Source organism: Phacochoerus africanus, chromosome 2, assembly GCF_016906955.1.
Source record: "Phacochoerus africanus isolate WHEZ1 chromosome 2, ROS_Pafr_v1, whole genome shotgun sequence".
In the NCBI taxonomy this organism is placed as follows: domain Eukaryota; kingdom Metazoa; phylum Chordata; class Mammalia; order Artiodactyla; family Suidae; genus Phacochoerus; species Phacochoerus africanus.
In genome coordinates this window covers 248,112,299-248,126,398 of record NC_062545.1, presented here as the reverse complement: position 1 = coordinate 248,126,398, position 14,100 = coordinate 248,112,299, and the positions used below count along the sequence as shown (strand labels likewise).

General features: G+C 37.4%; 1 protein-coding gene across 1 annotated transcript; it reads right to left on the bottom strand.

The window, feature by feature from the left end:
* Positions 1 to 3,483: 3,483 nt before the first annotated feature.
* LOC125120202 (protein NipSnap homolog 3A-like) lies at positions 3,484 to 14,097 on the bottom strand. The gene is made up of 6 exons (XM_047768075.1): positions 13,905 to 14,097; positions 10,347 to 10,557; positions 8,425 to 8,586; positions 6,276 to 6,425; positions 4,470 to 4,556; positions 3,484 to 4,379 (listed from the first exon to the last, which is right to left on the bottom strand). Exons 1-6 carry the CDS (start codon positions 13,962 to 13,964, stop codon positions 4,303 to 4,305), a joined length of 747 nt encoding a protein of 248 aa, XP_047624031.1. The 5' UTR covers positions 13,965 to 14,097; the 3' UTR covers positions 3,484 to 4,302.
* Positions 14,098 to 14,100: the final 3 nt, after the last annotated feature.

Here is a 14,100-nt window from a genome sequence, read left to right as displayed (position 1 = left end):
AAATGTCTCCTTGTAGAAGGGAAGCTATTTGGATCAAAAGTAGAAATTAAGAAAAAACAAAATGTCCTGTTAATTAGAAAAGAGAATCCAGGGGACTACTTAAAAATAAAGGGTGTTTTGCACTTAGGTGGTCCAGTTACAGTAGTAACTTATATTAAGTTTAAGAGGTTTTTGATACATTTATTTTGCTTAATGATGATGTAGCTGCAGAGATCTCTGCAAATAATCTGCAGTTAAGTCATTTAATAAAACCTCCTTACCTCATTTGGCACTGAGGAAGCTACAAAGGCAGCCTTCGGTGCTCTTTTATTTATTCAGCCCAAAACACAAGACACAGGGAGTGTGGCAGGTGTACCGGCAAGGTCCTGGGTGTGGTGGTATTGGGTGAGTATGCAGAAAATAGGAAGACATGGGCGGAGATACGATCCTTATGGTAGAGGTGCCTTCCCTTCTGTGAAAAGTGCTGTGCCGTCCACAGCCAAGATTAAGTAATGCTACGATGAGATGTGGAAGTACTGTTCACACTTCATAAGCAGACACTATTTCTGAGACTGACTGCTAATCTTGGTGCTTGAGGAACCCTGTCAAACAGGCCCTCTGAGGCAGCACAGTGGAGTTGTGGCTCTATTTCTGACCTCTTCTGGATGGCCATGACATGTAGCAAGCAATCCTCTGATAAGGTGCAGATCTGAACATCTTGGGTGGAAGGATCTTGGCTTTCTGAGTGGGCCTGGTTGACCGCTCAGCACCTGCATCACAGCTGTCTCTCTTCAACTTCACATTACAGCCACTTCAGTGAAATGACAGAAAATTGTGTTTATGAAAAATAGCAAATGAGGGAGAAAAGGAAATATGGAAAAGTAAAAAGGCAAGTTAATTAAGATGTTACTCATGAGTCTTGACCAAAACATCATTCTATTTGGGGTTGGGGGGAAGCCCCTATGAACATTTACAGGTTCGAAAAAACTCTGGGACCTTTGGAATGCTAATGCATACATTAAATATGAAAAAGAATGAGAAAATTAACTACTTTTTTAAAGTGTTTTATTGGGTGTCAAGCACATCACTGAATCCTCAATACCTGCCCTACAAGGTAAGTAGTAACATTTGACATATGAGTAAACTGTAGCTCAAAGAATAAGGAACTTGTCCAAAGTGACACAGCTAGTAACTGGCAGAGGGTTCTTTTGATGAAGTCGGGTATCAGTTAAAATTGTCCTTGTAAAATTAGTTCTGCATCATTATATAGTAATGTTAATAAATGCTTACTGAATTCTGTTGTGTGCCAGATACCCTTCTAGGTTCTGGGGATACAGTGTTGAAGATGACAGAATTCCTGCTCAAATGAACTTCAGTTTCAATGAAGAAGTTATATTGATATTCGCAATGGATGTGTGGGCAAACAAATATAATGAATTCAGACAACACTAAGTGCTAAGAAGAAAATACAGTACAGTAAGGATAACCATGGAGGGGAGTCAGGTCTCTGCAGAGTGACATTTAAGCTCAGATCTGAGTAAGATAACAGGAGCCAACATTAAAGGTGGGTAGGAAGAAACAAACACCCCAGTGCAAAAGCCCTAAGTGGGAAAAAGTCTGGCAAGCTGGGGAGCAGGAAGGAATTCCAGTGTCTCTGGAGTTGTAGGGAATGGAATCGGAGATGGTAAGAACCAGAAACCATGGGGCCTCATAGGCCAGGTAAAGGTAATTGGGTTTTACTGTTAGTGCAATGAGGAGCCACTGGAGAGTCCTAGAGGTTTGATCTAATCTTTGTTTCAGAACGAACTTTGCTGGCTCTATGGGGAAAAAGGATAGTAAGAGGGGCTAAGTAGGAGATGATGATGGATTTAGCAAGAATGGTGGCAACAGATCTAAGAAGGAACAGTAACATTCAGGATCTATCTTAGAGAGCCAACAGGTCCTGCTGACAGACTGCATGAAGGAGATGAGAGAAAGAGAGGTATCAATGGACTTCTAGTTTGTGACCCAAACTAAGTAGATGGTTGTGTTTTAAAAAAAGGCAGTTGGTATTTCAGTCTGGAACCCAGAGGCAAGGATGAGGAAGAAGATAAAAATATCTAAGTCATCAACACACATATGGTGTTTAAACCTTGGGACTGAGTGAGTTTACCTAGAGAGAAGGAAGATAGAGAATATGCTTGAGGCCTGAGACACTACCTACACTTAGAAGAGAAGGCAGCAAAGGAAACAGAGGGACTGACTAGTGAGGAGTAGGAACATCTAGGAGTATTTTGCCATGTATTGAAGCTTTCAAGAAGGCATAAGTGGTCAATTGTGTCCAATACGAATGAGAAGATGAACAAGGTGAAGGCAGTGAAAGGCCATTGAATTTGGTAAGAACAAGGACTTTGGTGACCTTCAGAGAATTATTTCAGCAGATTGACAAGAGATGGAAGACCTAACTGGATTTGGTTCAGGAGAATAAGAAGTAAGGAAGGGAAGATGGTGAGTATATACAACTCTACAGAGGGTTTTACTTTGAAGAGAAACAGAAAACATGATAAAGGGAGTTCCCATCGTGGTGCAACAGAAATGAATCTGACTAGGAACCATGAGGTTGTGGGTTCGATCCCTGGCCTTGCTCAGTGGGTTAAGGATCCAGTGTTGCTGTGGCTGTGGTGTAGACCCACAACTGTAGCTCTGATTCAACCCCTACCCTGGGAACCTCCACATGTTGCAGGTGCGGCCCTAAAAGGCAAAAAACAAACAAACAAACAAACAAACAAAAAAAACAAAAAAAAACAACACATAAGATTTGGATGACAAAATTTCATTTGGACTTATTTCTTGCCTGTTAATAGTATAGGCTGTACCTGGGCACTACCTCACCATTTCCCTTCTGAATTTTTTTTTAATCCTTTAGACATTTCTTCTATCAGGAGTAACACACCAAACTTTGTTTTCCAAATTTCCCTTGGACAGCTAATTCATAGTTTGCTATTTTACAATAAATGTTTTAGAAACCTAAAATGAGAGAGCTGTAAATGTAAACTATTAAAAGAGCTTAGAAGTTCCTGCTCTGGTGCAGTGGGTTAAGAATCCAACTGCAGTCCCTTAAGTCACTGTGGAGGCATGGGTTCGATCCCCGACCCAGAGCAGTGGGTTAAAGGATCTGGTGTTGTGGCAGCTGTGGCTTGGACTCCATCTCTGGCCCAGGTACTTCCATATGCCATGGGTGTAGCCATTAAAAATAAATAAATAGAAATAAAGGAGCTTGGAAGTGTCAAACCTAGTTTTATAAGGCAGAGGCCCTCAACTAAAATAGAAATGAATGGTATTTCAAGGAAAATCCTAGCATACCTGTAGCAATACTAAAGTAACTCTCCTGGGATTATTATCATGTTGTTTTCTTGATGTAACTTAACATTTACAGTAAAGGTGGTAAGTTATTACTGTCACCATCCTGTAGTAACATAGTAAAAGCTCCAGAGATGAGGCTATAAATACAAAACACAAATAAAATCCCAGAATGCATATGTAGGCTTTTATTAGGGCAAGCATTTCCATAAATATAAAGATGTCTTTAAAACAAATAAATGTCCCAAGGATCTTCATTAAACAGTTATCCAAAATGAACAAAAATTAATAGAACTAAGTATAAATGCACATATTTCAGCAAATACAAGTCTTCTGAAGTTTTTTAAAAAACACAGACCTAGTTACTTTATTTCCAAATGAGTGACTAATAATTAATGTGAAAATATAATTAATTCAGATGATACAAGTGATACTGTACCTTCTCAAGGCAAAGAAATACATTTGATCTAATATTCTGATGAATCCCATTTAATGTTGTGAAGTAAATTTTACTGGGCAAATTTTTTTTTTTTTTAAATCTCACCTAAAACAGACATGATCAAAAGATAGACATTGTATATAAATAATTTAAAAATATTGTCTGGCACAGAAATGTAAATCATCATATGAATATAAGAAAATACTTTCAAGCAAAGGGTTGTTAAAATAGAGAACAAGATATTCTGAAAAAAATGAAAAATCAAGATCATGAAGTAGTGGCAATATACTTATATATCCCTGTAAGTATATATAAATATATATATTTCTAATATATAATAGACACCAAAATGCTGTAAGGAAAATGAAGAGAACTATCCTGAGGTGGTAGTGACAGAAGGCAGAGGTAGCGTTAAAAATGCAGAGATGTAGCAAATTAACTTACTACTTTCTCCAAATAAAACTAAGACTTTCTTGGGAAAATTTAAGCACCATTAGCAGACACACTTTGCTTGTTCATGAAATGCTTCGTGTTTCAGTGGAAAATTATTTCAATGGCGAATATGATGTAGGAATCAGAAACATATTTTGCTGAGACACTAGGTAATTGACACTTTCCCGAACTGGAAAAAAAAATCATAAGGCGGCATGTAAGGTTATTGATGAAATCATATTTGTTCTAAGAATAATTCGTATCTAGAGAAGTTGCTCACCAGCTGCCACGACCCTGGGATCCTCGTGAGACTGATGTCTCCCGGCTGCACGACTGTCTGCACTCTCGTGCCACCAAAGAACGTGAACTGCAGGAAGAAACCACAGATTGTAAAGCCTGTGCCCATTACTACAAACAAGGAATAGAGAAACACTAATCAGCAACTGGAAATCCTATTCTTTAAACCAAAATAGTGAATATCAAAAAGGTAACATGAATGTGTTAGTATTAAGATTTCAGAGGGGTCAGAGATTTTGGAAAGAAATTTATAAATTAACTAGTCAAACTGATGTTATAGATGAAGAAACAGAAGCCTTTTATTTTAAAAAAGATTATAAAAAAACATGTTCACTACTGAAAACTAGCTGATTAAAAAGAAGAAAATAAAAGTAGCATAATCTTAACCCCCTGGAGAAAACCTCTATTAATATTTAGTGTATTTCTTTTAAAAGAGGAGTAAAATAAAATTAGGGTCTTACTGTATTTTATAGTAATAGATTTTAAAAATCCAACAATGAGCATTTTCTATGGCATTGATAGTAATTTTAATGGCTTGGTGAATTCCTCCTTACACATAACTTTTTATCCCAATGTTTTTTAAAAGTTTTTTTTATTATAGTTGATTTACTATAATGTTCTGTCAATTTCTGCTGCACAGCAAAGGGACCCAGTTACACACACACACACACATATTCTTTTTCTCACATTATCCTCCATCATGTTCCACCACAAGTGTCCCAATCTCTTATTGTTATACTATTTAAAATTTCACAGTATTCTATAAAATACTGAAATAAATGTTCTTGTACTTAAATTCTTTAAAATTTAAAAATAATTATAATGTAATACATATTTCCAACTTGAAATTTTAAATTTCTGGGTGAAGATCAGATGCTCAGCTCTGAATATGTTGGGTTTGAGATGGCCACTGGACATTCAAATAAGGAAGTTTGAGGAGCCAAATGGATGTAATGAGTCTTTCAATATTTTATTAGCTACTCCCAGTCATTTATCCTTCCTGATTAACTTCACATGCAGTTTTTTGGAATCTGCCACACAAAAAAGTCTGAAATTCTCACTATAATAACTTTCAACTTTAAAAGTTAAATGTCCCAAATAGATTTTTATTAAATAAAGGTATATAAATTTATCTATCTGCTATATATATTTGAAGTGTTAGAAAGTCATTATCATGTGTAAGCATTATTTCTAATATATATTAGAAATAATATAAATAATATATATATAAATATATATGACGTTTTGGTCTCCTTTTTCTCATGTTATTCACACACACACACACAAACGACATAGGAAAATAAAGACCAAAATGTTAATAGTATTAACATTTAGAGTTGTTAATCTCAGTAGAAAATGCTCCCCTCTTTGGGCATGTCCTATAATTTAGTATTTGCAAAAATATATTTTCTTGTTTCATTCAGAGACAGTCTCTAAACCCCAAGTAATGCTATCTTTAAAAATCAGTAAAAGTATATAGAAAGGGAAAAAAAATTTAAAAATAGATATTTTCTTCAGGCTATTTGCAGCTTTTTAACATCAGTTTGATGTATCATGGAAAAACAGCAGCTTAGCATTTGGAAAAGACTTCATAAGATGTTAACTTTCTAAATAAATAAGATGTAAAATGGATTTTTTCAACCCTTAAAATAACAAAAAATCAACATTTGGCACAAAAAATTAAAATAAATGCCATAATGGAAAACAGAGTCAAAATGACTGGAGGAATTAGTAGATCACCAAGATAGGAAGATGCTTTCAACTTCATAGGAGAAATGCATAATCATACCTCTGTTGAGTGCTCCATATTCGGTGTGGAAAACTCCAACTAGTTTTGAGTAGCCTAGATCTACATGGGCATTAACTGCCCTTTTAAATGCATCACCCCACAGGGCTGGCCCTCCTGGTTTCATCTGAAAAATAACCAACTCATAGACTCCTAGAGTAGGGAAAAAAAACAATTATTTTATGAGATAGTTAAGAAATTTTTAATCAGGTTAGTCTGTTTCCAGTTTAAGGTTAATCTACATATATAGATTTGGAGGATCAAATGTATAGAAATGTCTATGTATACATTTTTAGGATTTCTTTGCATTATTTTTCTCTGCTTTTATGTTTATAAAGTCCTTCTCCGTAAGCGTGAGTTGTTAAGCTTATCATATAGAACAAAGAAAAAGGAAGCTATATTCAACTATTATCCAAAAGAATTTTAGTCCATAAAATTAGTCATTTAAAATATTGAGAATATGATAGAATTAGGACTTTTGAGCTGCCTGCACCTACACTTTTAGATAAGAAATGATTAAGAAAATTATGTTCTGATCTCTGTATTTCCTTCCTCTTTCCAATTGTGAGAGGAAACACTTTTTTGTTTGTATAATTTCACCCTATAAGACTCCATTTCTAATAGGAATACCCAACAAACAATGGATACAAAGTGATGTCTTAGTTTTTGAGAGGGAAAAAAAAAATGAGAGAGATAGTCATGTTGTTTCTAAATATCCAGGCAAACAACTGAAAAGCAGTTTACCTGCTGGTCAGAAGTGTGGGGCAGGCAGAGAGAAAGAAACTAGAGGACAAGTAGATTAAAGAAATAAAATGAAAAAAGTACAAATACTAAAAAATCATGAATAACACAGAGGCAGAGAACCTAGACTTGACACTGTTCTAGAAGCCTTTAAGTTCATTTAGACAGTGTGAAGGCTGAGGGGACAGTCTAGGTGGATAAGGATCCAAGTAAGACTTTTTGAATCTCTTGTAATTTAAGATACAGTACAAAGTTGGGATTGTGGGGGAAATCAAATAAAAGAAATTAGTTTATGCTTTTTGAAAATCTGACTCTTGTTTAAAATAAGGGTGAGGTAAATATTTCCTAAGTCAGTAAGAAAGTGAAATCAACCAGAAAACACATTTTTTTTTCTTTTTTCCAGCCAGAAGTTCCCAGGCTAGGGGTCCAATCAGAGCTGCAGCTGCTGGCCTACATACGCCACAGCCACAGCAATGCCAGATCTGAGCCGCATTTGCAACCTATGTGGGAGCCTGCAGCAAGGACAGATCCCCAAGTCACTGATGGAGGCCAAGGATCAAACCCGCAATCCTCACTGACACCATGTTAAGTTCTTAACCCACTGAGTCAACAATCAGAACTCCCAAGAAGATAAATCTTTAATAATTACTTTCAAACTGAGAAATAAAAAATAACAAAGTTAAACTACCGTAACACAGCTGAACAGTTTAAATTAATTCATTCCCTCCAGAAAGTCTTATGAGCAAAGACAGAACTAAGGATTTTAAGATTAACTGTAATTTGTGTAAAACACTTAACTATGACAAAATAATACACATTATCATTCACCTACCTGTATGTGTTTTCCATGTTCCAAATCCCCAACTTCCCAACCTTTACTTCCCATGTCCATTTTGTATACTTACACCTAAATTTTAAGTTTTCCGAAATTGCAAAAAACATTTCATTATTTAATGCTCATTGTTTAAATAATAAATTTGAACTGAGCAAAGAGCTCAGATGTATTTTTATCATTGTAATCATAATATATCCCTTTTTTCCCCCATTATGGAACATTAGTTTTTATAGCTTAAAGTCTTTAGTATTTTCTCCATCAAAATTGAAAGTGATTAAGGGGGAAGGACTTGGGAGTTCCCATTGTGGCTCAGCAGAAACGAATCTGACTAGGAACCATGAGGTTGTAGGTTCAACCCCTATCCTCACTCAGTGGGTTAAGGATCTGGCATCGCTGTGAGCTGTGGTACAGGTCACAGCTGTGGCTTGGATCCCTTGTTGTTGTTGCTGTGGTGTAGGCCAGCTGCTGTAGCCCTGATTAGACTCCTAATCTAGGAACTTCCACATGTCTCGGATATGTGCCTAAAAGGCAAAGAAAAAGAAAAAAAAAAAAAGAAAAAAAGAGGGAAGGACTTACCTTCTTTAGGAGGTTTTTCTAATTTGCACCATGGCACCAGATAAGTAATTTCAACCTCTTGTTTATAAATATGAGCCAGATTTGGGATGAGAAATTTTTCTTGCCATTCCTTATCTTTGGCCACAGCTTCCCCCCGAACCTCAGATCTATGAGCAAAATTGTCTATGAGAAGGAGTAAGAAAAGAGATGTTCAATTTGAAGCATCTGTACTTTTTATGGGTTTCATTCAATTCAGCAAGTGTTCATGAGTATACATAAGGACACTGTGTTACATCACTAGAGATACCAACATAAGTACATGTGACACCTACCTCTAAGTTGCTTGTGGTCTAAATGCAGGGTAGCAATGTAAACAACTAATGTAATGTCATTTAATAATGGGTGTTAAGACTCCAGTACTTAGTAGGTAGTTTGAGATTAGGTCAATTACTGAATCTTTCTGTGCTTGTCTCTTACTCTGTAAAGCTGGGCTAATGATACAGTGCAACATCCAGAGCTGTTGTGAGGATTAAATGAATTAGTACATGAAAGGCTCTCAGAGCAAAATTTGGTTATCGAGTAAATATTTAATATATATTATTTATCCTTATTAGTTTAGGCCTTAAAATTATAATATCAGTCTAGAGAAAGATTATTTTTATTTGGTAATACTGGTGGAGGATAGTCAGGTTAAGGTACAACTGATTTAAACATAAGTGAAATTAATTTGCTTTTTCAGCCTCTTCTGTGAAGAACTAGCTTCCAAAGAAATAGTGCTGATTCTCTTACTTATTGTCAGCCATTCTTCTTACTCAGTACTATTTTTCCTGTTACTCAACCAGGTATATACATTTCCTAACTTATAGGCTTTGCAATAATATATTTACTATTAGAGCCTCATAAGACTAACGGTAAAGAGTTTTCTATGGTTCATCTTGGGGATAAAGAATAACATCTGTCATAGAGCTTAAGTAAGTTATATCACAGTCTTACTAGTAGTTATTTTTATTAGACATAATTCTACTTGTTATACATTACAGCACACATTGTGTTTTCATGGGGTTTGTTCTGTTACAAGAGGGAAACCCTCAAAACTATGACCATGCTAAATACAGAATGAGCTCTTTTCACATTAAAGTACATGATGACTATCAAGTTTGGACACTTGACAACCAGAGACCAAATGAAACTATCAAAAGTTCTTTGGACATCATCAAGTCCTATACAGACTTCAGAAAGACAAGAGGCTGGAGTAACATTCTGGGGATTCCCATAACCTGTTTGTTATCTACTAAACCAGCTGAAAGTCAACCTCTGTATGGGGGGAACTCTGATTGTTTTGCCCTACTTCCCTAGCGCAGCATACTGACAGTGAATTCCTCGAAACCTCGGGGTCCACAAATGAAACAAAAGTTGTTCCCTAAATTTAACAGATTATTCAGCCTCAGAGTTGGGTGGATGATAAGTTAACACTTATCCCCATCAACCTCAACTACCTTAAAGCCCCTCCCTGTTTGAATTGTTTCTACCGAAATCCTGATATGCAGCCACAGATTCAACAAGAAAAAATAATTCTCCCTTCCTTTTATGATCTTAACCCACTTGGGCTCTTGCAATCACTGCTTTTAATTTTTCATAAATCATCTATGAAACAAACCATTCTATATTTTTTTCCTGAGCATTAAAGGCTAGTTCACAATTTCATGACTTGAAATATGAGATGTAACATTTCCCTAGTAATGATACATAGGGATTTGGGCAAAGGGGAATTAGAGGTACCAGCAGGTGGAGGAATCACTGAATTCATTTTTCTTCTTGTTGTTGTTCCTCTTTTTAAAAGTTTAATTTAACCTGTGTGTATTTACAATGATACAGATTCCAGGTCATGCAACATTTAACAGAATGAAAATCTATACTGAATACTTCAGCTGGAAAAATCATACCATACTTCCAAATGTGAAACACTTTATTTATTCTGCCTCCAAATTCTACAGTCCAGGATCCAATCAACTCAGAGTGAGCTGTCCGAAGATGTATGTTTTTCTTTAACTCTTCCAGAAACTCATTCATCTTTGAAGGTTTAAGGCAATAAGTACAAAACTCATAGAATGTTCTATCATATTGTCTGGGGCCTGTAGCAAAAGATGAACATACCTGAAGAAAGAGAAGGAAAATTTAAATATGTTGGGACCTTAGGGTTTATAATATTATAAGCAAATCTGAATCTGGAAATAAGGGACACTCATTAGACTCATTACCCATGTTTGTACCTCTGTTGTCATCTCTCCTTAGAATTTGTGTAGAAAGATGTTAATAAAGATAAGTACTCTTAAGTGTGCTGAATATACAGCTACTGTTTCCACCAGGAGTCCCTTAGCCACCTTCTCATAAAAGTTAATCTTAACAAGGCACTCGGGTCTTACTGAGAGTCCTTTACCCAAGAACTACAATTAGGATTCTACTAAATTACAAATGCTTTACCTTATTTAGCCCATATTCCATTTTTAGTCAACACTCCATGTGTTAAAGTTATGCATTTAAGTGAATGCTGTAAAAAATACAGGTGTTTTGGCAGGAATAATGGAAATGTATTTACCATAAAAAAAACCTTTTTTAAAAACAGAAATCGCTATTCAGGTCAAAGTATTTTCCAAATTCAATGAAATAGATCACTGGTTTTATACAAAATAGGACTGGAACGTAACTAATGATAAAAGAATCATAATCTAATAACATGGTGGTAGACTGTATGAATGCTCTAAAGGAAACATCAATGGGTCATCATTAGGTTTAATTACAGAAGCAATGTGGTGTCGGTGTTTAATCCCTCCATGTATACCAGGTTGATGGAAATATCCCTTAAGAACTATTAGTTCTTTTTGTTTAGATATATGTTCACTATGTAAATTTTTGTTCTGTTTAATCTCTAGAGTTTTAGTGAACTTAAAGAAATGCCTTGCCAGAAATTATCCACTATGCGTATCTGTGTAAATACATATATTCACAAGTACACACACACAGTGTTATGGCATTTGTGTTTATTAGTCCCATTTTATGGTAGGTTTGGTTGTCATGTACCAATATAAGCATATTAATCAATCAGAATTATCTATTCCAAGTTTCAGTACAGTCAAAGCTATACACAAATGAAACCAGTAGGCTCCTTTCTCTGACATGTTTTTGGTTTTAACACACAACTGCCTATATATTTTATTGTGTATGTCAAACTTACAATTATCTACTTGAGTCATTCCATTAATGAGCCCCTTTGAGTTACGCTCCTGTTGCCCAAGTATCTAAGCTTAAAAGGAAAGCAGATATTCCCACCTAAAACAACTAGAGGTACTCCTACTTTTCATGGACATGCTTTTTTGTGTCATTTTAATCAAATCTTAATAAACAACGGCCTGGTATTATGGTTTAAGAAATATTATAAAATATACCAGGAAATGGGCCAGTGGGTTAACTGTAACTGCTTTTTTAGTTGATTATCAGGGAATCTGTATTTGCAAACAAAAATGTGGTTAAGGCACATAATTTTGTTATCTTTTACAAGAGTAAGAAACAGTAACCAGGAGAGGTTAAACAGCAGTGAGGTAATTGTTATGTGTATGGAGAGAGGCAATTTTTATTGCAAGCCAGAAACTAGAACTATGCTGGGGTGGAATCATGAGTGCTTCATGCTCGCTCATCTTCAAGTTAGGGTTCATTTTCAGCAGCAATAACCTCCAATTCACCTATAAGAGAGCATTTGATCGATATTTAGTAAAATCAAAATTTAAAATCAAGTTGTAAGGAACAATTCTTTGCCCTGCCCCAGCAGAGATTCAGGATAAAGACTATATTGCTAATCTAGAGTGAAGGTAAAACCAAGCAGGACCCTGTGCAGCTCCTGGCAAAGTGTTCTCACTTTCTTGTTTGTAGGGAACAAGTTTCTTCCCCCAAGACCCTCCCTGAGGGCAGCTGCTAATCAGGGAAGGTTGAAGACAGCAGAGACAAGGGAGAGCAATCAAGAAACAATAGTGCAGCCTAGGGCCAGGGGCCTGGTTTCCCCTTAAGGGATACAGGTAACAATACTCTATTGGAGCTCTTCTGCAGAATTAAAACTCCCCAAAAAATGGAAGATTTTAACTACCTGAGGAAGCATTCTCCATTTGGGAGAGAATGTCACAATTTGATAACCTTGAGAATTACAAAAGCTCAATCAGGAGAACATCTGAGGCCAGATTAAAGGAATACAGGCCTTACATGCAACCCTGATCCTTACCAGCAATCCTGCCCTTGAACCACTGCTATATATAACTCCTTACCACATCCTCCTGAAATGCCTGTACCCCTCTGCCTGGCCAAGCAATGAAGCTATTCTCTTCTCTTTCGCCCTAAACTCTGACTCCAAGAGATTCAATTTGGCTTAGGTGAACAGAGGCTGGGCTTTGGCAACAAAGGGGCCTTTATCGCTGTTCTTTAGTCTTCACAGAAAGTCAGTGTCTATGTAAACCCCCTTCTCATCCTTTCCCTTAAGAAGTACAGACCTAGACCTAAACAAACAAAGCTCTAGGTTAGATTACTAGAATAGGCCCAGACAGTTCAAGAATTACTCCATTACAGATGCAAGAAAAAAGTGTCCTGCTGCTGTTTGTCTGATTGTGGCAGCTGAGATTGAATGGGGGCATACAGGAAAAATTGTTCCGTAACTCATAAATAACCTTGTGAACATAAAAGCCTACTCTACTTCAAAGAAGAAATTGAGTTTACCAGAAAAGTATTAGAAAATCATTCCCCTACACCCTTGCCTTCTGATTGATTCCACTTGTAAAAGCCTAAGGATTAAATCTAGTTAAAGGCAAGCAAATGATGAAAAAAAAGCTGAATCACAAAAATCTATTTTGTACATTTCTCATCTAACTTTAAAAAAGGCTGCATCACATTTGCTAGCACCTTCCTGACCCTGTCTGACGTGGGCACCTTTCGCAGGATGCGCGACCATCCTGAAGGGTGAAGGAGAAAAAAAGTTCAGCCAGTCTCCGGCAACAGAACTGGCCTCCCTCTTTTAAAGGATTTACAAAACTTCTGAGCATTTTGCAAAGAACCTCTAATAGGGGACTAGAGTGGGATGGATGGTCAAAACACAAACCAATGGAGAGTTCCAGAGTCTGTCGAGGCCCCAGTGCGATGGGTGTAAAGGCCAAAGCCGCAAACACGCAGCAGCTGGGCTCCAGGTGTCCTAGGACGCCTAGGCTAAAAACACCCACTGTCACCGCGGCCTTCCAGCCACCGGAGGCAACAATAGCAGCGGGTCTTCTCCCAACGGCTCCCGTCCTCCTGCTGCTGGCTCCATGGTCCCCGCTTCCAGGTTCTGGGTCTTGCTACAGAACGTGGGCAGCACCACAAGGCTCCCACGTCTGAGCGGTCCAGCCGGAAGGTGCAAACCCACCGAGACGCCCTTCCCTTCCCCTCCCCCTCCCCCTGGGACGTTTTGGGCGCGTCCCGGCGGCCAGTACCTGAGGCGCCAGCGTCCGCGGGGACAAGGCCCTAGCCAGGCCGCTTCGGAGAGCAAGCATGACGCGGCTTGGAGGTCTGAGAAGGACAATGGCCAGTATTCATCCTTAAATTCCTCCTCCTATGGCTTCCGGACTGGCAGGCGCAGCGACTCGGCGACTGGCGGATCAGGCTGGGGCGGGGCTCGGTGGCTCAGCT